The sequence below is a fragment of the Mandrillus leucophaeus genome, unplaced genomic scaffold, assembly GCF_000951045.1.
Source record: "Mandrillus leucophaeus isolate KB7577 unplaced genomic scaffold, Mleu.le_1.0 Scaffold175, whole genome shotgun sequence".
NCBI lineage: Eukaryota > Metazoa > Chordata > Mammalia > Primates > Cercopithecidae > Mandrillus > Mandrillus leucophaeus.
Window position 1 is genome coordinate 706,819 of NW_012101754.1, and position 19,475 is coordinate 726,293.

General features: G+C 34.3%; 1 protein-coding gene across 1 annotated transcript in view; it reads right to left on the reverse strand.

The window, feature by feature from the left end:
* NALCN (sodium leak channel, non selective) overlaps positions 1-19,475 on the reverse strand; it is a 323,614-nt gene that overhangs the window by 295,085 nt on the left and 9,054 nt on the right. Inside the window, exons 3-5 of the mRNA XM_011977215.1 lie at positions 8,345-8,428; positions 6,705-6,844; positions 6,485-6,613 (exon numbers count right to left, since the gene is read on the reverse strand). Of these exons, the coding sequence (XP_011832605.1) occupies positions 6,485-6,613; positions 6,705-6,844; positions 8,345-8,428 (353 nt within the window). The remainder of the gene's footprint in view (positions 1-6,484; positions 6,614-6,704; positions 6,845-8,344; positions 8,429-19,475) is intronic.

A 19,475-nucleotide genomic window follows, 5' to 3' on the forward strand; every position in this document is an offset into this window, starting at 1 on the left:
CCTCAAGGATCTTAGAGAAAAATAGAAAAAAAAAAATAGCTATGAATGTGAGTCCTGGTTCTCGCAAGACGGACTGTACCAAATTCAACTCCTTCCACTACAAACAAATAGATAACATTAAAAACTCCACATTTGGGCTCACAATTAAAAAAATGCATTCCAAAATGTCAAAACATAGGAAGGAAAGCAGTAAATGAGTATGAAAGGAAGGAACATGAGTTGACACAGTGTTACAAATGGGAGCTAGGTACCCAATATCCAAGAGCTTGGGTTTTAATGCCCACATGAGGCAGAAGACCAGGTCTTGAGCCCACGAAAAGCTTAAAGCTGGAAATATGACCCCATGCATGAAGCCAGATCATAATTTGAAAGACTTTCAGAGTGTGATATTGGTAGAGATAGTCCAATAGACCGGTGAAGCACAGTGGAGCCCCAGAGGAACAGACCCATGTATAGACGGGGAATTAGTGAATGAGACAGCTGAAGCTAAACTCTGTGGGTAATAGTACACAATAAATAGTGCAGGCTCAATTGCTTAACCATATGAAAAATTAGATTTCCACCTCACATTGAGACATTTTAGGCAGTTTTAGTAAGTGTAACTGACATAACATAAACCGCACATACAAAAGTGTACAGTTTGATAAGTTTTGGCACATGTACAGAACCACAGTCAAGATAATGAACATATCAATAAACCCCAAAGGTTTCTTGATGCCCCTTGGTAATCCCTTATTTCCACCACAACCTTTATCGCTAGACAACTGCTGATTTATTTTCTATCATTAAAGATAAGTTTGCATTTTCTAGAATTTTATATAAATGGAATCATAGAATATGTCATCTTTTTAAATCTGGATTTATTCAGTCATCATAATCATTTTGAGATTTATCCAAGATGCTGTATACATCAATAGTTCATTATTTATTATTATTAAACAGTATTTATTATATGGATATACCATCATTAGTTTATCTATCTATCTGTTGATGGAAATTTGGGTTGTCACCAGTTTGGAGTATTACGAATAAAGTTGCTGTGGGCATTCATGTGTAAATCTTTGTATGGATATACATTTTTATTTCTTTTGGTTTAATACCTGGAGTGGAATAAATGAGAGATGTGACAGGTGCCTGTTCAACGTTTTTTCTTTCTTTCTTTTTTATTTCTTAGAGACTGGGTCTCACTGTATCACCCAGGCTGGAGTGCAGTGATGCAATCATAGCTCACTCTAGTCTCGAACTCCTAGGCTCAAGTGATTCCTCCACCTCAGTCTCCCAAAGTGCTGAGATTACAGGCATGTGCCACTGCACCCAGCCTGATCAACTTTTTTTTTTTTTTAACGGAGTTGTAATATTTGTTGTAAAGTTGTAATATTGGTACCATCCTCTACACCCCCAAAATAGCTTATGGGAGTTAGTTTCTCCTCATCGTTAATGCTGTATGCCACGCACTGATGCAGAGGACAAAATAAATTTGGTAGGCACCATTTGATTCACTTCACTTATTTAAAAAACACACAAAATCTCCAAGGTTTTGAAAGTGGAATGAGAGTTGCTGATTAGGGCATCTAACTAGTTGGTCCACGCTCTCTTATTACTGAGTTTCTTCTTCATTTACGCTCTTAGCAGTGGGCTTCATTTCATCACCACCAGGCTGGGCTCAGAATTGTGCAGCCCATGCTCTAAAACTAAGAATTTGTCATGTGCTCCCTTTTACTGTCAATCCAGGAATGGTCTAAAGCACACTTAAGCAATTGTGGGGAAAAAACCAATTGGTTAATAAGATAAAAGGTGATTAAATAAAAATGAATTATTTTAGAGTTATAAATTATTTGAGTTATGATTATTGAAAAATTTGAAATGTCATGTTCTTGACCCATCATATACTCTGGCATCCAGAAGCTAATTAGGAAAAAAATTCAAAATTCATGATGATAAAAAGGTCAGCCCATCTGAAAGATACAATGACACTTTATGCACCTAATTAAAGTTGAAAATTATATAAAGCAAAAACTGACAAAAATAAGAGAGTTGAAATTTTTTCTCGTGTCTAGAAAATTGAATAGCTCTCTCAGAAATCGATAGAACAACGCTGATTTTAAAAACCAAGAAGGATAGAACTACCTAGAACAAATTATCAGCCAACTTGACTTCGGTGACATTTATAGACATTATACTCAAAAACTGCAGACTTAACTTTCTTTTTTTCAAATTCTCATGGAATTTTCACCAATTAGACCATATAATGCTCCTTAAAATGATTCCTAATGAATTTCAAAAGGCTGAAACTTCACAGGGACTATTGTCTGACCACAACAGAATAAACTTATGCTCCCAAATAACATTTTTAGAAAATCTCTTTCTTCTAAAAATACACTTCTAAATAACCTATGGGCCAAAAGAGAAATCACATATGATATTAGAAGACACTTGAATAATAATAAAAATACAACATATTAACATTATGGAAATGCAGGTAAAACAATGCTTAGAGGAAAATTATATTTTTAAATTATTGTATTAGGAAAATGTTAAAAGATGCCTATATACCTTTGTTTTATGAAATACGAAAAAGAAAATAAAAACTAAAAGCAGAAATAAGGAAATAATGAAGATAAAAAATCAATGTGAAAAACAGACTAACAACAGGGAACATTAAATAGGGCAAAGATTCTTGTGTGTGTGTGAAAAGATTAATACAATTGAGAAGACATGAAAAAATGGAGAAAGATACAAATTATCAATGTCAGGAAAAAAATGACTTATTACCACTATTCTACAGATGTTAAAAAGATAATCATGCTTAAAAGATAACCAGAGGGCATTTGTATAAACATTATGCAATATTGACAATCTATAAAAATAGGTAAGATCTTTGAAAAGCAAAATTTACCAACTTAACAGAACAAGGAAGATAACAACACCATAGCTCTGTATGTTGAATACATTAAATTTGTAATGAAAAACGTTCTCACAAAGAAAATTTCAGGCCCTGAGTTTTACTCATGAATTCTATCAAACGTTTAAGAAAGAAAGAATATGAATCTTACATTAACCCTTGGAAACATGTTCCGCTTGTTTTATGAGGACAGCATTACCCACATTTCAAAATCTGGTAAAGATGTTTCAATTAAAAAAGCCTAAAAATAATGCTCCTTGTGAACAAAGATGCAATAATTTGTAACAAAACATTAGCAAATCAAATCTTACAAGGCATAAAGAGGAATACAATATGACCAAATTAGCAATATACCAGAAATGCAAGATTGGCTTCTATTAAAGAAATCCATCATGTAATTCAGTACATTAACAGAATAAAAGAGAAAAGCACTGGACAAAATATACATACATCAATGATTAAAATCTCTTAGCACCATAGGAATTAAAGGTAACTTCCTCACTTTGAAAACTCTACAGCTCACATCCCACTTAACAGAAATACTGAAAGCTTCTCCTAAGACATTGATGTCCATTCCAACCACTAAATTAAGACTACATCTTGACCCTTACCTCATAAGAAACACACAAATTAATTTGAGAAGGATCATAATTTTCAGGGAGTACCTCATAAGAAATACACAAGTTAATTTGAGAAGGATGATAATTTTCAGAAAGTAGAATAATAAATGCAATAACTTACTCTCTGGATTTAATTCTGACAGAAAAAGGAAATAGTTCCCTCAAGACATATATAATAAATATGTAAAGATTTTTATATTCACCAAAATCTCAATAAAGTGGATAGAGACATAATTTCAATAGTAGGGGAAAATAATAATATGTCCAGAAAATGGTTATCAAAAAGTTATTTTCCAAGGCTATTTTGAACAACAATAATGAAGAGTGGGAGTGGGGTTAGTAGCAACAGTATTTTTCTTTTAAAAATAATTTTGAGTAGATTATTCACTCACATCATGCAAGAATAAAAATTACATTAAAAAAGAAGAAAAAATGAGATCTTTACTTCAACATAATTCTATGGATAATCAAGGAAGGCATGGTATCTGGCCACACTTAGGTGAACCTAAGGTAAATTTGTTTCTTTCTTTCTTTTTTCGAGACAGAGTCTCACTCTGTGGCACAGGCGGGAGTGCAGTGGTGTGATCTCAGCTCACTGCAATCTTCGCCTCCTGGGTTCAAGCAATTCTCCTGTCTCCGCTTCCTGAGTAGCTGGGATTACAGGTGCCCGCCACCACGCCCAGCTAATTTTTGCATTTTTAGTAGACATGAGGTTTCACCATATTGGTCAGGCTGGTCTGGAACTCCTGACCTCAGGTTATCTACCCGCCTCAGCCTTCCACAGTGCTGGGATTACAGGTGTGAGCCACTGTGCTCGGCCCCCTAAGGTAAATTTCTAAGTAGGTATGAGATGCATGCATATACCTTCCACATAAAAATAAAATGAAATAAAATAAGGCCTTGACTAATAGGTAATGCTTTACTGTTTAACATTTAACCAGTGAAATTATACTGACGTTTTTGAAGTTACTGCATTCATTCCTATTTTCTTAGAAACTTGCACATGCCTCCTGGTCTAAAAACACGTGGAGACAAAATCTCTACCCTTTTGAAGTTGACATTCTTTGGGGTGGTGCAACAGCAAGCAATTAAACTCACTTTTAGTTTTTAGTACATTATATAATTATTAGGAGTTGCACAATATACATATACTATTTGTGCATGAATTAGAAATTCAATTATTAAACCTATTTCTGGGAGAGACTAATAATTAAATGACCATTATAAATGTGAAATAAACTCAGAATTAATTTAGTTACTTTGTCAGTAAAATAACGTAGCCATGAATTAGTCATAGATGTTTTCCTTTCACATTCTTACAAGTGCAAATTTTGGTCTTCTTTATTGCTCTTTCCTTTTTTTTTTTTTTTTTTTAAACATGTTATCTCTCTTTTGGAGGATACACTTATACCTACCACCTCAGCATGTAATCATGTTTACATATTTCTTTATGACAACAAAGTAATGACGGCTAGCATACAGTGAATGCCTTTACTATGTGCTGGTCACTTTGCTTGTCTTTACATTCATTCCCTCATTCACTCTTCCTGACACCTCTAGAAAGTATGTCCTGTTGTTAATGCACTTCACTGAGGAATAACCTAAATAATTTATGCAAACTCATACAATAAAGTGTTGGAATTGAGTCAAGCTTATCATGATGTCTATACTCACAGAGATATTCACTTATTTGTGGTTTATCTACTTTGTGTATATATATATATACACACATAGACTTTATAAAAAAAATGCTCCAAGTGCAGAAAACACAACATAACCCTTTCAATATTTTAAAACTCAATGATCCTTATATACCCAATTGGTTTGTAAGTAGATATTGATACATTAAAAATATTTTGAAGAGGAATGGCTGCTTGTAATCTCTTTTTGAATTTTATAAAGTGCTTTAAATCCGATTTCTATGATTTGAATCAAGATTTTTCAATTGGTAATTTATGGATGAGTTCTTCATTTATAAATAGACAAATTTCCATGTGAAGATTTGAATACAAGGTGTAAAATCAGTTGTATTATCCCCAATCCCTGCTGCCCTGAAATCTGGCATAGTCATATCTGTTGCACTTTCGGGTTGTGCTTGGAACCCCAAACTCTATATCTAGCCAACACCTAATGGGACACTTCTGGACCATCCAGGGGCCAACATCCCACTCTGCTCTCTCCTGCCATCACATCCCTGGAGTTGTATATTTACAATGATCAGCCAAGTAGAAGAGGCAGGTGCCCTATTGCATAATACATAATAGGTAATTGAAGTACATACATTCTATCTTACCCACCAACCCTACAACAGACAAACGCAACAGATAGTATATAGTGTTTTGTCTAGAAACGATGTTATAATCATTTAGGAAACTGTTTTAGGGAAGGATGACCAAAGATAATAATAATAAAAATGAGGTTTTTTTTCCTAACATGTAACTCACTCTAACATGAAAAACTTCCTCAGTGAAGCTTTAGGTTTCTGTTATTATGTTAGCACATTCCCCATTTTGCCACACTGAGAAAGGTTTCTAAATGTACACTTTGCATTTGCTTAATCTACTTTCCCACCAGCTTACATTTTCCAATCTGTCTTGTTTTGAATACTTGTCTTTAAAAATTGGACAAAACAGAAATTAGCCGGGCATGGTGGTGCGTGCCTGTAGTCCCAGCTACTCGGGAGGCTGAGGCAGGAGAAATGCTTGAACCTGGGACGCGGAGGTTGCAGTGAGCTGAGATCGCACCACTGCACTCCAGCCTCGCGACCGAGCGAGACTCCATCTCAAAAATAAAATAAAATAAAATAAAAATTGGACAAAACAATACTGAGGAAGCAGAGACACAGAACAAAGAGGACATAAACACTGTTTGAAAAATCTGACACAGAGGTTATTCTCATGAAAATTACAGAGATAGTTTTGTTAATCAACCAGATTAAAATGTAATTAATAGATAAACTTACCCCGGTTTTGTGTCATTTACTACACAGTGATAAGTAAATGTTCCAAACATCTGAACTCCTAAAATTCCATAAAGAAGTAGAAAGAAAAGTAGGAAAATGGAAACACTCCATATTTGTTCTCCTGATCGCCTAGGGAAAAAAAGAAGCAGGTAAAGTACATAAAACTTACAAAAACACTTCATAAACTTTTCCTCTTAACTTATTGTAAAGTAGCACTCACTTTAAAATATTTGTAATTCTGGTCCTTGGCAGTTCAAATCGGAAATAAATTCGGAATGCTCGGATCATAATCAGTGGCCGTGGAATCCGCAACATGCCCCAAGGTGACATCTGATCAACTATATCAGCAATTTCAAACACCTACAAATTAAAAGATGGGTAAATGAGGTTGGATTTTCCCCTAGCATTGCTCATACTCATGGAATATACAGATGTTAGCAGCATAAGTAGGTGCATCTCTATTCTGAATTTAGCCCTACATTATTTTCCACCAAAATCCACTTTCTTTTGAGTATATTTTGAATCTATAGCTATCTTAACAGAAACAAATACATAAACTAATGAGAACATCATTAATCTTGTTCATTTCCTGTCTCATTCATTAAGACAGTTTTTAATTACAAGAAGTGCCAACTTAGAATATAAAATAAGTATGCTGTCTTTGTCATTAATATTGTTCTTTGGTGGAGGCTTTTGAATATCTAGAAAATAAAGTAATAGAGAAAGGGTTAAAATTATGAAACACTATTTACTAACAGAGGCAAAATAATAATTAGAAATGTTTGTCAATCACACAATAGTTATTAAATGGAAAAGGACATATTAATATGAGAAATGATTCAACCCGAGAAAGCTGATTAAAAAATATATGAGTGATGAAATTAAATTGTGGGAGAGATGAACTATATAAAACTAAGAAAGGAAAGCTTATCAACAAACACTATGATGAGTTGGCAGAACGGGCTGTGAAGTTTTGAATTCTGAATTTTTAAATAAAGAATAGACGAATAAACTCTAGAGACCTGTACAACATTGTACCTATAGTTAACAACAATTTATTGTACAATTAAAATTCGTTAAAACAGTAGATCTTATGTTAGGCGTTCTTACCACAATCAAATCAAAACAGATCAAATAAAATCAAAAGAATATAGTAACTTTAGTTGAATTAAAAGGCAAAATCATGTCTGAATGAATGCACAGAAATTAATTCTACTTCTTTTCCAATCGAATCTCTCCTGTAAGCCTTCTTAATGTATGTTCCCCATCTCTTATAATAAAGCATTTAATATTTGCAATATAGCATTTTATGTTGGCTAATACCCATCAAAATATGAGAAGACTAGACTTTAAATTTTTAAGTTCTATTTTTTATTTACAAATACAGAAATAAGACTCCACATTGTTTCCTTCATTTCAGGGAATATATATATCTGATTAATAGTTAACAATTTTCTATAGTATTGATTTTCATTTCTGATTGAGAAATAATTCACAAATGTAACTGACAATAATTAAGATATTATAGCTATTGACTTTTCTAACAATAAAATGTTTGAGGTGATACAAATGCTAATTATGCAGATTTGATCATTACACCTTGCATACATCAAATATCACTCAGTTCCCCATAAATACATACAAGTATTATGTATCCATTAAAATTAATTTTTCAAATTTCATATATGTCACAATAAACAGATTAATCACATCAGTTAAAAGAAAAATAAACATAATGCTGTAGGCAGTTACACAATCACATTTGATATATATTTTGTAATATTTCTATTTAGACTTCTAATACAAAATAATTCCCATTTGGAAGAACACCCCCTTGTAATTAAAAAAATATTTAATTACCTGTAGCACCAAAGAAACCCAAAGGCAAAAGACCATAAATCCATCAAAAACACACCAGCGATCTTTCACGTAGGAACTATCCCCCTAAAAATAAATTTTACATGGCATTATTAGGGAGAGCAAATATTTTAAAGAAAAATCTGTGGAGGAAAATGTCAAATGTGAATTCAATAAAAGCTATCTACAATTTGTGTATCATAATAGAACAGACTTTCACAAGGAATAAGTTTAGCATTTTAAATAGCATTACTTATAAGAAAAATATTTTATAAAAGACAAGCAACTGCAGAACTTTGCAGGTAAAATACTTAATTCACGTAAAGGGAAAATATCACATTTTTTTCTCTCAGCCACACAAATTCTAACACTTAAAGAACCAGAAGCCATTCTTCCAAATATGCTATGTAGGTCCTAAGCCAGCTCCCTGCCTACAAGAACCAAGAGCACACTGTGGTCAACAGGAAGGTCTTTAAAACTGTTAGGTTTAGCACCATTAGTAGGAAAATTAACAAGGCATTCACTTCAAGCTGATTAAAAAGTGAAGAAGAAAAAAAGGTCATTATCACTGGTCATTAGAAAAATGCAAATCAAAACCACAATAAGATACCATCTCACCCCAGTTTAATGGCGATCATTAAAAAGTAAGGAAACAACAGATGCTGGAGAGGATGTGGAGAAATAGGAACACTTTTACACTGTTGGTGGAGTGTAAATTAGTTCAACCATTGTGAAAGACAGTGTGGCAATTCCTCAAGGATCTAGAACCAGAAATACCATTTGACCTAGCAATTCCATTACTGGGTAATTACCCAAAAGATTATAAATCATTCTACTATAAAGACACATACACACATGTGTTTGTTGCAGCACTATTCACAATAGCAAAAACTTGGAACCAATCCAAATGCCCATCAATCACAGACTGGATAAAGAAAATGTGGTACATATACACTATGGAATACTGCGCAGCCATAAAAAAGGATGAGTTCGTGTTTCTTGAAGGGACATGGATGAAGCTGGAAACCATCATTCTCAGCAAACTAACAAAGGAAAAGAAAATCGAACACCACATGTTCTCACTCATAAGTGTGAGTTGCACAATGAGAACATATGGATACAGGGAGGGGAACATCACACACTGGGACCTGTCAGGGGGTGGGGGGCTAGGGGAGGGACAGCACTAGGAGAAACACCTAATGTAGATGATGGGTTGATGGGTGCAGCAAACCGCCATGTGTATTTGTATGTATGCTGAAAACATTATTTGTCCTATGTAATAGGACATAGGTATACATGTATATACCTAAGTATACATGCTACATGGCATGTGTATCCCTATGTAACAAAACTGCACGTTCTGCAAATGTACCCCAAAACTTAAAGTATAATAATAATAAAAAGACCTAACTATCCTAAATATATATGCACTTTACACAGGAACATCCAAATTTATAAAGCAAGTTCTTAGAGATATTCAAAGAGACTTACAGTTCTGCACAATAATAATGGGAGATTTCAACACCTGATGGTATTAGATCATTAAGGCAAAAACCCCCAAAGATCAAATGAACCTGATAGACATCTACAGAACTTTCCACTGTATATATGTGGATATATATACACACACATATATATACATTTTTTCTCATTGTCACATAGCACATATTCTAAAATCAACACTTAATCAGACATAAAACACCTCTCAGAAAATGCAAAAGAACTGAAATCAAAACAACCATTCTCTTAGACCACAGTGCAATAAAAATAGAATCCAAGACTAACCAAAAAAAGTGAAGAAGAAACTTATCTTAATTTGCAGGGAAAATATATATTGACTTTAATTTTAATTGGGATTGTATATGTAAAAGAAAGATAAAGATGTACCACTTTCATTTTTGAATAGAGAATCTGTTCTGACATTAGAATGTATGTTTTAATAACACGGGAATTTTAAAAAAATGCCTTTGGAATAATAAAACAGAAAACTTCATGAGGTCAAAAATTAGAAACTTTAAATAGAAAAGCCTTTGCTTTTTTAGGACTACCCCATTAAGTCATTAATTCTGTAGTCATCCATGTAACTCAATTCTGAATTCAGTCACACATATCATTACCTCCTCTGATTAAACCTGCTAGGGAAATAAAAATAGAAATAAAATGTCAAGATTTCAAATCAAATGATAAAACATGTTGCAGGATATTGACATAAGCTTCCACCTTTAGTAACAAATAGGTGTCCAAATATCTCCTTGAGAGGTTTCTGGAAATAATTTATGGTGTATGCAAAACTAACACTATGATAAAACACTTAATGGAAGTTTTCTGACCGAAAAATGAAGTATAAACTCAACTTAATGAACATTGAATAAGTGCCTGTTTTACATTAGAGGATATATAATGTCTAGCCAACACACACACACACCACCATCAGCACCACCAGCAACAACCAAAAGAACAACAATCTTGTAGAAAAAAACATATGCGAACATATCCAGCTAATATATAAGGTAAAATAACTTAAAGTTATAAACATAGTGGGAAAGATGGTAAGATTAATTCTATGGGGAGTTTAGAGAAACTAATGTTAACTCCCAAATGAATGGATAAATAATGTTTTCAATAGCAAGATAATCAACCAAACTTGGTGACTCCTGGGTTTGGGAAGACTCACAAAAGAGATATGAAAGCAAATTCTGAAGCTTGGCTCTGGGTGACAAGAAGGACAATGGCCCGATTAAACTGTGTGACTATCATCATATGAAGACACTACTGGTGCTCCTGGTGTTGATGTGCTACACGTAAACACATCACAAAGGTTAAATATACAACAAATAATTTAAGGTGTTTTTATAGTCATCTTCAACTTTTTTTATAGTTGTGTTTTTTAATAGTTGTGTTAAAGATCTCACAAACATCTTTAACTATAAGCATCATACTTGCCTCATATATTGCACAATTAATTGAAAATGTAAATTAATTATAATTGAAATACAGATAATATAGCCAATATAAATTTGACTTTTATCTGAGCCTTTGATTAACACCCAAGAAGATAATAGAATATGAATTATGTAAGTTGTGCTTTGCCTGCCTTCCTTCCTGCCTTCCTGTCTTCTTTCCTTCCTTCCTTCCTTCCTTCCTTCCTTCCTTCCTTCCGTCGTTCCTTTCTTTCTCCCCGACCCCCTCCCTCCCTCCCTCCCTTCTTTCCTTTCTTCCTTCCTTCCCTCAGCTCATAAGCATCCCTTCAATCTAGGCAGTGTTCAAGAACTGGGGATACAAAGGTGAACAAAGCAAACACGTCTGTCTTTACACAATTTACATTCTGAATGAAATAAAATATTCATTATGTTATATGTTGACAAGTGTCATGAAGAAAAATAAAAGTGTCTATTTTCAAGTGTACTTTTATTAAATTAACAAATGTTTTTTACTTGTGTGTTAGGGAAAAAGAAAAAGAAAATTACCACTTCATCTTTATTTTAAGAACTAGGTATAGTTGTGACTTGTTTTAAAAAATGCAAAGAATTCCAAAAATGAAGACTGAAATTTTATGGGACTCAGCAGAGAACTATGTTAAAATTGGAGCAATTCATGAGTAAATATTAGGCAGGAAAAGAGTAATTATAGATTGCTGAGTACATGGGCACCCAAATAGGATGAATTTATGTGGTACTTTTTCAAAAGTATTAAATAGAACAGTATTACTATTTTATTTCATTTTTGTCATTGACAATGTTATATGTAGTAGCATTATAATTACCCTCCTTTCAATTGCTCATAATTTGCTTTAGAAATGAATTAAACTCAGTGGAACACAGAATGAGAGCTCACCATTATATTGAGGTTCATTTACAATGTTAACACATGAGGATAAACGATGCTATTCCCTTTGTGTTGTGGGCAGTGGGCGGGCAAGTGAGTGGTCAGGAGCCAAAGGTGGAGGACAGACATGCTTTTCACAATGTATTCTGATACGTTTCTGGACCAATGTTTACATGTTAAATTTTAAAAAACAGCTTTTCAACTTTTTTTAAAGTTGGATATTTTAGCTTTAACAAGAATCACTTCTCCATTTGGCAAAAATAAATTTAAATTAAAAAATTGGGGCCTCACCAATTCAGAATGAAAAGCTATCAATAACAGATGTGACCAAATTTTTGCTTCTGATTTGTTTGCTAAGGAAAGTAATGTTGTAAAACCGGCCCACACTACGTTTCAAGCTATATAAAATAATGAATTATTTTAAATCATTTTAGAAGCACCAGTGGTGATCAGAAATTAGAAACATACAAGTATTTTAATTTCAAACGACCTCATTTATAAAAACTGGCTTAGCAAAAATTCTATGTAATTTAGAAAACTTTCTTTTCCATAGAAAGTAATTTAATTGTTTTGTTTGGAATGTTTTCTGCCTTGGACTTTTCAGAAACATTTAGTGGCATTCACGTGTCACCAACAAGCTCAGCACACGCTAGATGGTATGCAGTGGTCAATCAGAATTGGCCTCTTTTTATTTTCCCAGTAAAATATGGAAATAATCCTCTGGGCATAAGTTTCATGTATTATCTTTTGGCTCATGTTTCCACGAGTCATTCAATATTCATAAACGCCTTTTATAAGCAGAGTTATCATGACCCAAGATACAAAGGACAGCAACACTCAGCATTTTTCCATTTGTAAAACATCTTTGGCTGGTTAATGTTCATTGTTTTTCATGCTGTCCATCTTCCTGAAAAATTCTGCAAAGTCTGTGCCAACCTTTTCTTCCAGAGTGATCTGACTACAGCCTCCTCTGATCACCTTAACTCAGGCATTATGCAACAACTGACAACTCAGTTTGTGTATATAAATAATGTGCATCTTGTGTTACTCGCAGAATACGCCGCTGCAATCCATACTGGTTGTTTCATGAATTTATATTCGGTCTCTCCAACTTATTGGATCTGATGGCGAAGTTTGAGTTTCCTACTTAAATCTTCTCTGAACGTATTCTCTGGAGTTATATTAGAAAAAAAAAGTCTACCCCTCATGGTAAATGTTTGAGCATGTTCTGAAGATGAATAACACCCTGAGACTTTAAGTAGGATAAGTTAAGGTTGTGTTTCCAGCACCCAGTACAGTGGGTGACATACAGCAGATATTAAATGAATGATAGTCACATGAACCATGTCTTAGATAAAAAGCCTCTGTAGATTACAATGTACACAGCAAGATGTCAATTAATATTTCTTAATGCATCCATCCATCCATCCATCTATTTACTGAAATTATTTGTATTGCTTCTAAAAAGAAATTATTCCTTTCTGACTCCTTTGTAACCATGAAAGATTACAGAGGAGATCATGAGATGACTTATGGATACTTCCTGGATTAGCATAGTTTGCATAAGCAGAACTAAACATGCCACGCAAATATGGTTACAGTTTACATATTTTATACAATACCATGAAATTGTAAATACAATTGAATTGGTAGGAATTAAAATTACTATCATATTAATCATTATCAATAATCGCTAAGGCACAATAAGTTTATAATACTTTTAAATAAGTAGAATACAGACCTTGAAATCTGACACTTTGAAATACAACCTTAGATTATGTTTTGCATCTGGCATATTTATCAAATTATCGTCAGAAGCCCTAGCCATAGCAGTCAAAGTTGCTTTGATTCCATTTATAAGCATGGCCAGATCCTTTAAAATTCTACTGTATTAAGGCTCAAGTTATAATATTTGCAACCCGCTTCTAAAATATGCAACCAGAAGCTAACATATATGAATGACCAGTGGTACTCAAGATATTTTAATACCTTAAATATGAAAAAAATGTTTTAATTTGTTTGTTCCATCAACAAGAAATGGAGGGCAGAGAGTGCTTGAGCTACGGGCAAAAATCAGCACTCTGTTAGCTGAGGAGATGAGTGTTTCAAGAGCTGTGTATGTCGATTTTTATAAAGGTAAACACTTGAAGACTGCCAATCAATGACAAGGTATAAGAAAGTAACAACATATCATGCAAGTATTTAACAAGCAGGAAAAGGAAACACATTTATAGGGATATATTTTGCAGTGACAAAATGATATGCACTGGTAGTTTCATGAGCACAGGATTTATTGTCCCTAGTTTCCAGGGCCCATCTGTCACTATGTCTCAGCATTATTTTATATTACTTCAACAGTGCTTAAAGGATGCATGCTACTTTTACTTGTATCTATTGCCAGATGTGAAATAGACAACTGAGAATGGTCTAAAGAATTCACAGTCTGCCGTACATGAAGTGCTCTGCATCAGCACAGACATGTATCATCCGAATAGTTTCTTTTCACCTCTAGGGATTTGGTGAGTGAGAACGCTTCGAGGAAGAGGAATTAGGGAGGCAATTAGAAGAAAGTTGCTGAGGAGTGGGAATTGATTGGCAGGCACCTTCAGGCTTGGGGAATATTACAAAAGATGGAAAACACTTAAAACAAACGCATTCCTCCAAAAAAAATTGTTAAAGACATTTCTTGCCGGAAGGACTTTCTGCTTCAGTTTCTCTCCCCAGCTGTGCATCCAGCATGTTACCTCCAGAGTGAACCATTTAAACACAAATCAAATTCTGCTACTCTCAGATGAAAATCCTCCAACCATCTTTACTGACCACAGAACGAAGTCAGAACTCCTTGCAGAGCCTGCCGGGCCCTCCATGATGCCGCCAGGTCTGGCTTCACAAACTCCTCTCCAGCTGCCTCCTATGCACAGCCCATCTGCCACTTCTGACTACTTTGAGCTCAGCATGTACCTCACTGTTCTACACCTTTGTGTCTCAACATATTCCTTTTCTTTCCCTGTGAGATCCCTTACTTCTGTCTTACTTCCATCACCCCTACCACAGACCTTACTCATCCTTCAGGGCATTGTTTCACATTCCTCTTTCTCCAAGACTTCTCTGATATCCCCAGGCAGAGAGTTTTGGTCCTTTTCTTTTTTGTGCTGGCCTTCCCCGTAGCTTTTACACACCACTATTAAAGCCCTTTCATAAAAAAAAAAGAAGGTCCCTCTCTATGTAGACTCTCACTGTACAAATATTTGCAATTTATATCTGCAAAAAATGTTTGCCTCAGAATCACTATGAACCTAGAAGAATCACCACAATGAATTTGCATGTGTGCCAATGGACACATTAAAGTTGCCAATGGATCCTGCCAAAGGTATAGTGTGCAATGCAGGTATATCTCTGTTGTTCGCCTTTTGGGCCTAATCTTGTACCAGCACTGTTTACCTACTTAACTATTTAACGCTAGTGCATTGTTACCTTCCTCTTTCCTACCCTTCCCCTGAAGGCTAGCCTTTCACGAGATCCAAAAACTGAGTTTACCAACCCAGGCCCATTTTACCATATTTCATCAATTCTAAAACACACTCTACCCTGCTCCAACACAGTTGCACACTTCTGGATTCAGGTGCATCTTCTAATTGATGCATCAATTACAATCTTACATCTTTCAGTCAAAGTATAATTAGAAGTCTTTATTATTTCTTAGAGACCTGTGAATCTGTGAAGTGATGCTTTTTTTTTTTTTTTTTTTTTTTTACAATTTATGATATCAACAATTCAATAAAATATGGTGGATGGTACTTTAATGTATTTTTTAAATTTACTTAATAACAGAAAATTCCTGTTACTTTTGGGCACATATAAAACATCCACTGTGGTTTGATTAGTGCAAATAATTGGGGAAGGGGTGTTTTAAATGCTTTTTATTTTGCAGAAATATGCAGGTTGACTTGCATAGGTATTAGAGGGTGATGTAGTGATATTTGGAGAAATTGGGCAGAGCTCCCCTAATAGATTATTAGTTTTCCCATATAAATTAACGAAATAGAAGTGCCTATTTTCTGAAAATATGCTATCCAGCATGTTTGCAGAAATATATTGGATGTTGGAAATGAAGAGTGCCTGTATGTGCTAAGTCTATTCCACAAAGTGAACCTTTCTCTGAGGACAGGGGCTCTGCTTGGTTTTGTGTGTTTCCCTTCCCCAAGGGCAGAGATGAGCTCATTGCAAGTGTTCAATAAATGGTTGCTGGATGATTAAAAGAAAACTTGGAAACTGTACTTGGGTTTAAGAATACAACTCCTTCTTATGTTATATTTATACCTTAAATATTTTAAACATTTTCATATCTTAAATGTTTTATATTTATACCTATTTTAATATATATTTGGCAAATGACTAGGTCAATAAAATTAGTAGGCAACACTAGGAAGCCACAGCTTCGATACGTTTGTATTGAAAAATAAAGTTTCAGGGTTTGCTTTGTTGTGCATAATTTTATACACTAGGTATCACCGGATAACACTACTTTAATGATTAGGTATGACTCTTAGGTATACCACAACATTGTCAAAATTGGCTAGGTATAATTTTAAAGAATTGTGCATGACGCTGGGCAAAAATACATTGGTCTGCTTCTATAAACGTTTTCTTATGGACTAACATAGTTTTATGCATGGAAAAGACTCCTTAAAAAATAACAGGTTAGCATTCCCCAAATTACTAGCATATGTACACATTAACTCACACACACTTTTCCACCCAGAACACATGGCTAACGGGTACTGCTCACTCAATAACTAAATTTGACTATTCCTTAGAAATATTTTAGTTGGCAATCAGTGACTATTAAACACTTCATATTTGCACAACTCTGTTCCAAACAGGATGAAAACTTATTATGAAAAGTGTAACCTGAAGATTAAAATAGAACGTGTATATTCATAACGTTCCCATTTATGTATGAAGAAATACAAGCTTAAATGTTAGCGAGAATATACAGCACATATTTGCAAATTACTCTGGGTGAAGAGACTACAGATTGAGAGAAAACTGCAGTGCTACTGGCAAATGTATCAAGGTAAAAAAAGTATGAAAAATGATAAGGTTTACAGCAGACAGGTGTTTTAACAAAAGTTTAAAAAATTGTGGTAGAGTTGAAGAAAGCACAGTAACTCAAACTTGAGTAATATAAGAGAGAGGTCCTCCAAAAGGTATCATAGAGCCTCGATGTGACAGATGTATTTTTATTATGATGTAACTTAAATACCTACAATATGTACACATTTCTCATGTAAGTGTAAAAGCAAAACAAATTTACAAATACAAAAATGCAAAGCTAATAAAATGTAAATTAGCAACATACATTTAATGTGAAAAGGACATTTTGCTAAAATAAAGTCTAATTAAAAACTTAAGTTTTGAATATAAGAATGTAATATCAAGGCCAATATACTCTTTGAGCTGTATCTGTTATGACATGCATGTTTGAAGAAGTCTGCAGTACGAAAATGATAGAGCTGTGGCTTAGATTTAATATCATGAAAATGACAGTAGTTACTGATATAATTATTACCCTCTAACAATAATACAGGCCATGATGGTAAAAATTCAGTGAGTTGATACATTTAAAGCTTGGTTCAGGATAGGCAGACCTCATATTTAACTAAAGCGTTAGCAAGCATTTAAACATAAAATATCAGTTTTACTGAGCTATGAAGTTGAGCTGACTACTTCAAGATGTTAACAGTGCAATATTACTAAAATCAGCATTACAGTTGTATTTGATCCAATTACTTCTGAATGAAAACCAGAAAAACCATATTTGATTTTCATTTTAAATTTCATTTCTTACAGATTGAAAATAAAAATTTTTCGTTATAGTAAATAGTTCATCACCCAAATGTTGGTGAAAATGTTAAAATACTGGAAATGGTTAATTTACAGCATTTTGAAAACAATTTGATCCTAAATTATTTTTTTCTGTTTTAACTATTGCTTCAACTTCTAACATTTAAATTATTAAAACTTATGTTCTCTCACTACTCTGTTCACTTGGGAATGAGTATATAATATAATTTATGTATTAAGTATGCCTCTGTTCTTTTTATCGTTAGACTATGGCAGTTAGCAGGGTGCCTACTATCATTTGAGTGATGTGAAATCCAAGTCTTAATTTGTGTAATAACTTAAAAAACAAAACTTTTCTTCTAGGAAAATGTCACTCATTTGTTTCATTCAAATGGAACCTTAAAGAAGTCAACATATGGCAATTTCAATCACAAAATGCTTCACCCAGAATATTCAGATCTTTCAGTGCATGGGCAAAGGTTGCCATAGCCCAGATAACCAATATACACAAGTGACAGGGCCATTCACAGCCCTGTAGTGAATCACAGAACGTGAGCTAGGGCTGGGCAACATCCAGGGGAGTACAGTTACAACTGAATAAAAGAGATGCTAGCATTCTCCCAAGACCAACTTTCTCCCAACATGACCTCCTGACACAGGCCCAGTTTTCTGAACCCATGCTTATCTAAACCTAGTGCTTATAAAAACTAGCCTAGCCACATTGTGGAAGATACAGATAACGTTGGAATCATCTTGAAATCTGTTCATTGAAGCCATGGAGGAGGCCCATCTCTTCCACAAACAAGTAGAATTCTATAATCCCAAAATCACTAATAAATACTTGTGGAATGCTGAACAGATATCTCAGAAGGTGAACCTTAATATAAATGGCAAAATTTGTAGGAATGTAAACTAGTTGTAAAACAGAGGAATAAAACAACAACAAATGACTACCGATGTCCCCGAGGAACTGCAGAAAGATCAGAGGCAATGGAACATTAGAAACTCCTAAGTAGACCCAACAAAAACTCCTTTCCAGACCACAGCCCCATCTTTAGAAGAGAAATTGAGTAGAACAGGGACACTGGGGCCAGTGGGTAAGAAATATTCGATAATTGGGCCAGCATTCCAGAGCTCAGAACATGATGGTCGGTACACGGAAAGGCTCCATGTTTACCCATCAGGTTAACAACAGTGAAGGGACCCCTCGTACTGACGGTATGCAGAGGGTACTCTACCCAATGTGCAGGAAAAACTCCCATTTCATGTGAACAACAAGAAAAACAACCAAACAGATGGATTATGATGAAGCCCTTGTGAAAACATTGCAGACTAAGATGAATGAAATAATACATAGGCAGAGCACAGTGGCTCATGCCTATAATCCCAGCACTTTGGGAGGCCAAGGCAGGTGGATTACCTAAGGTCAGGAGTCTGAGACCAGCCTGGCCAACATGGTGAA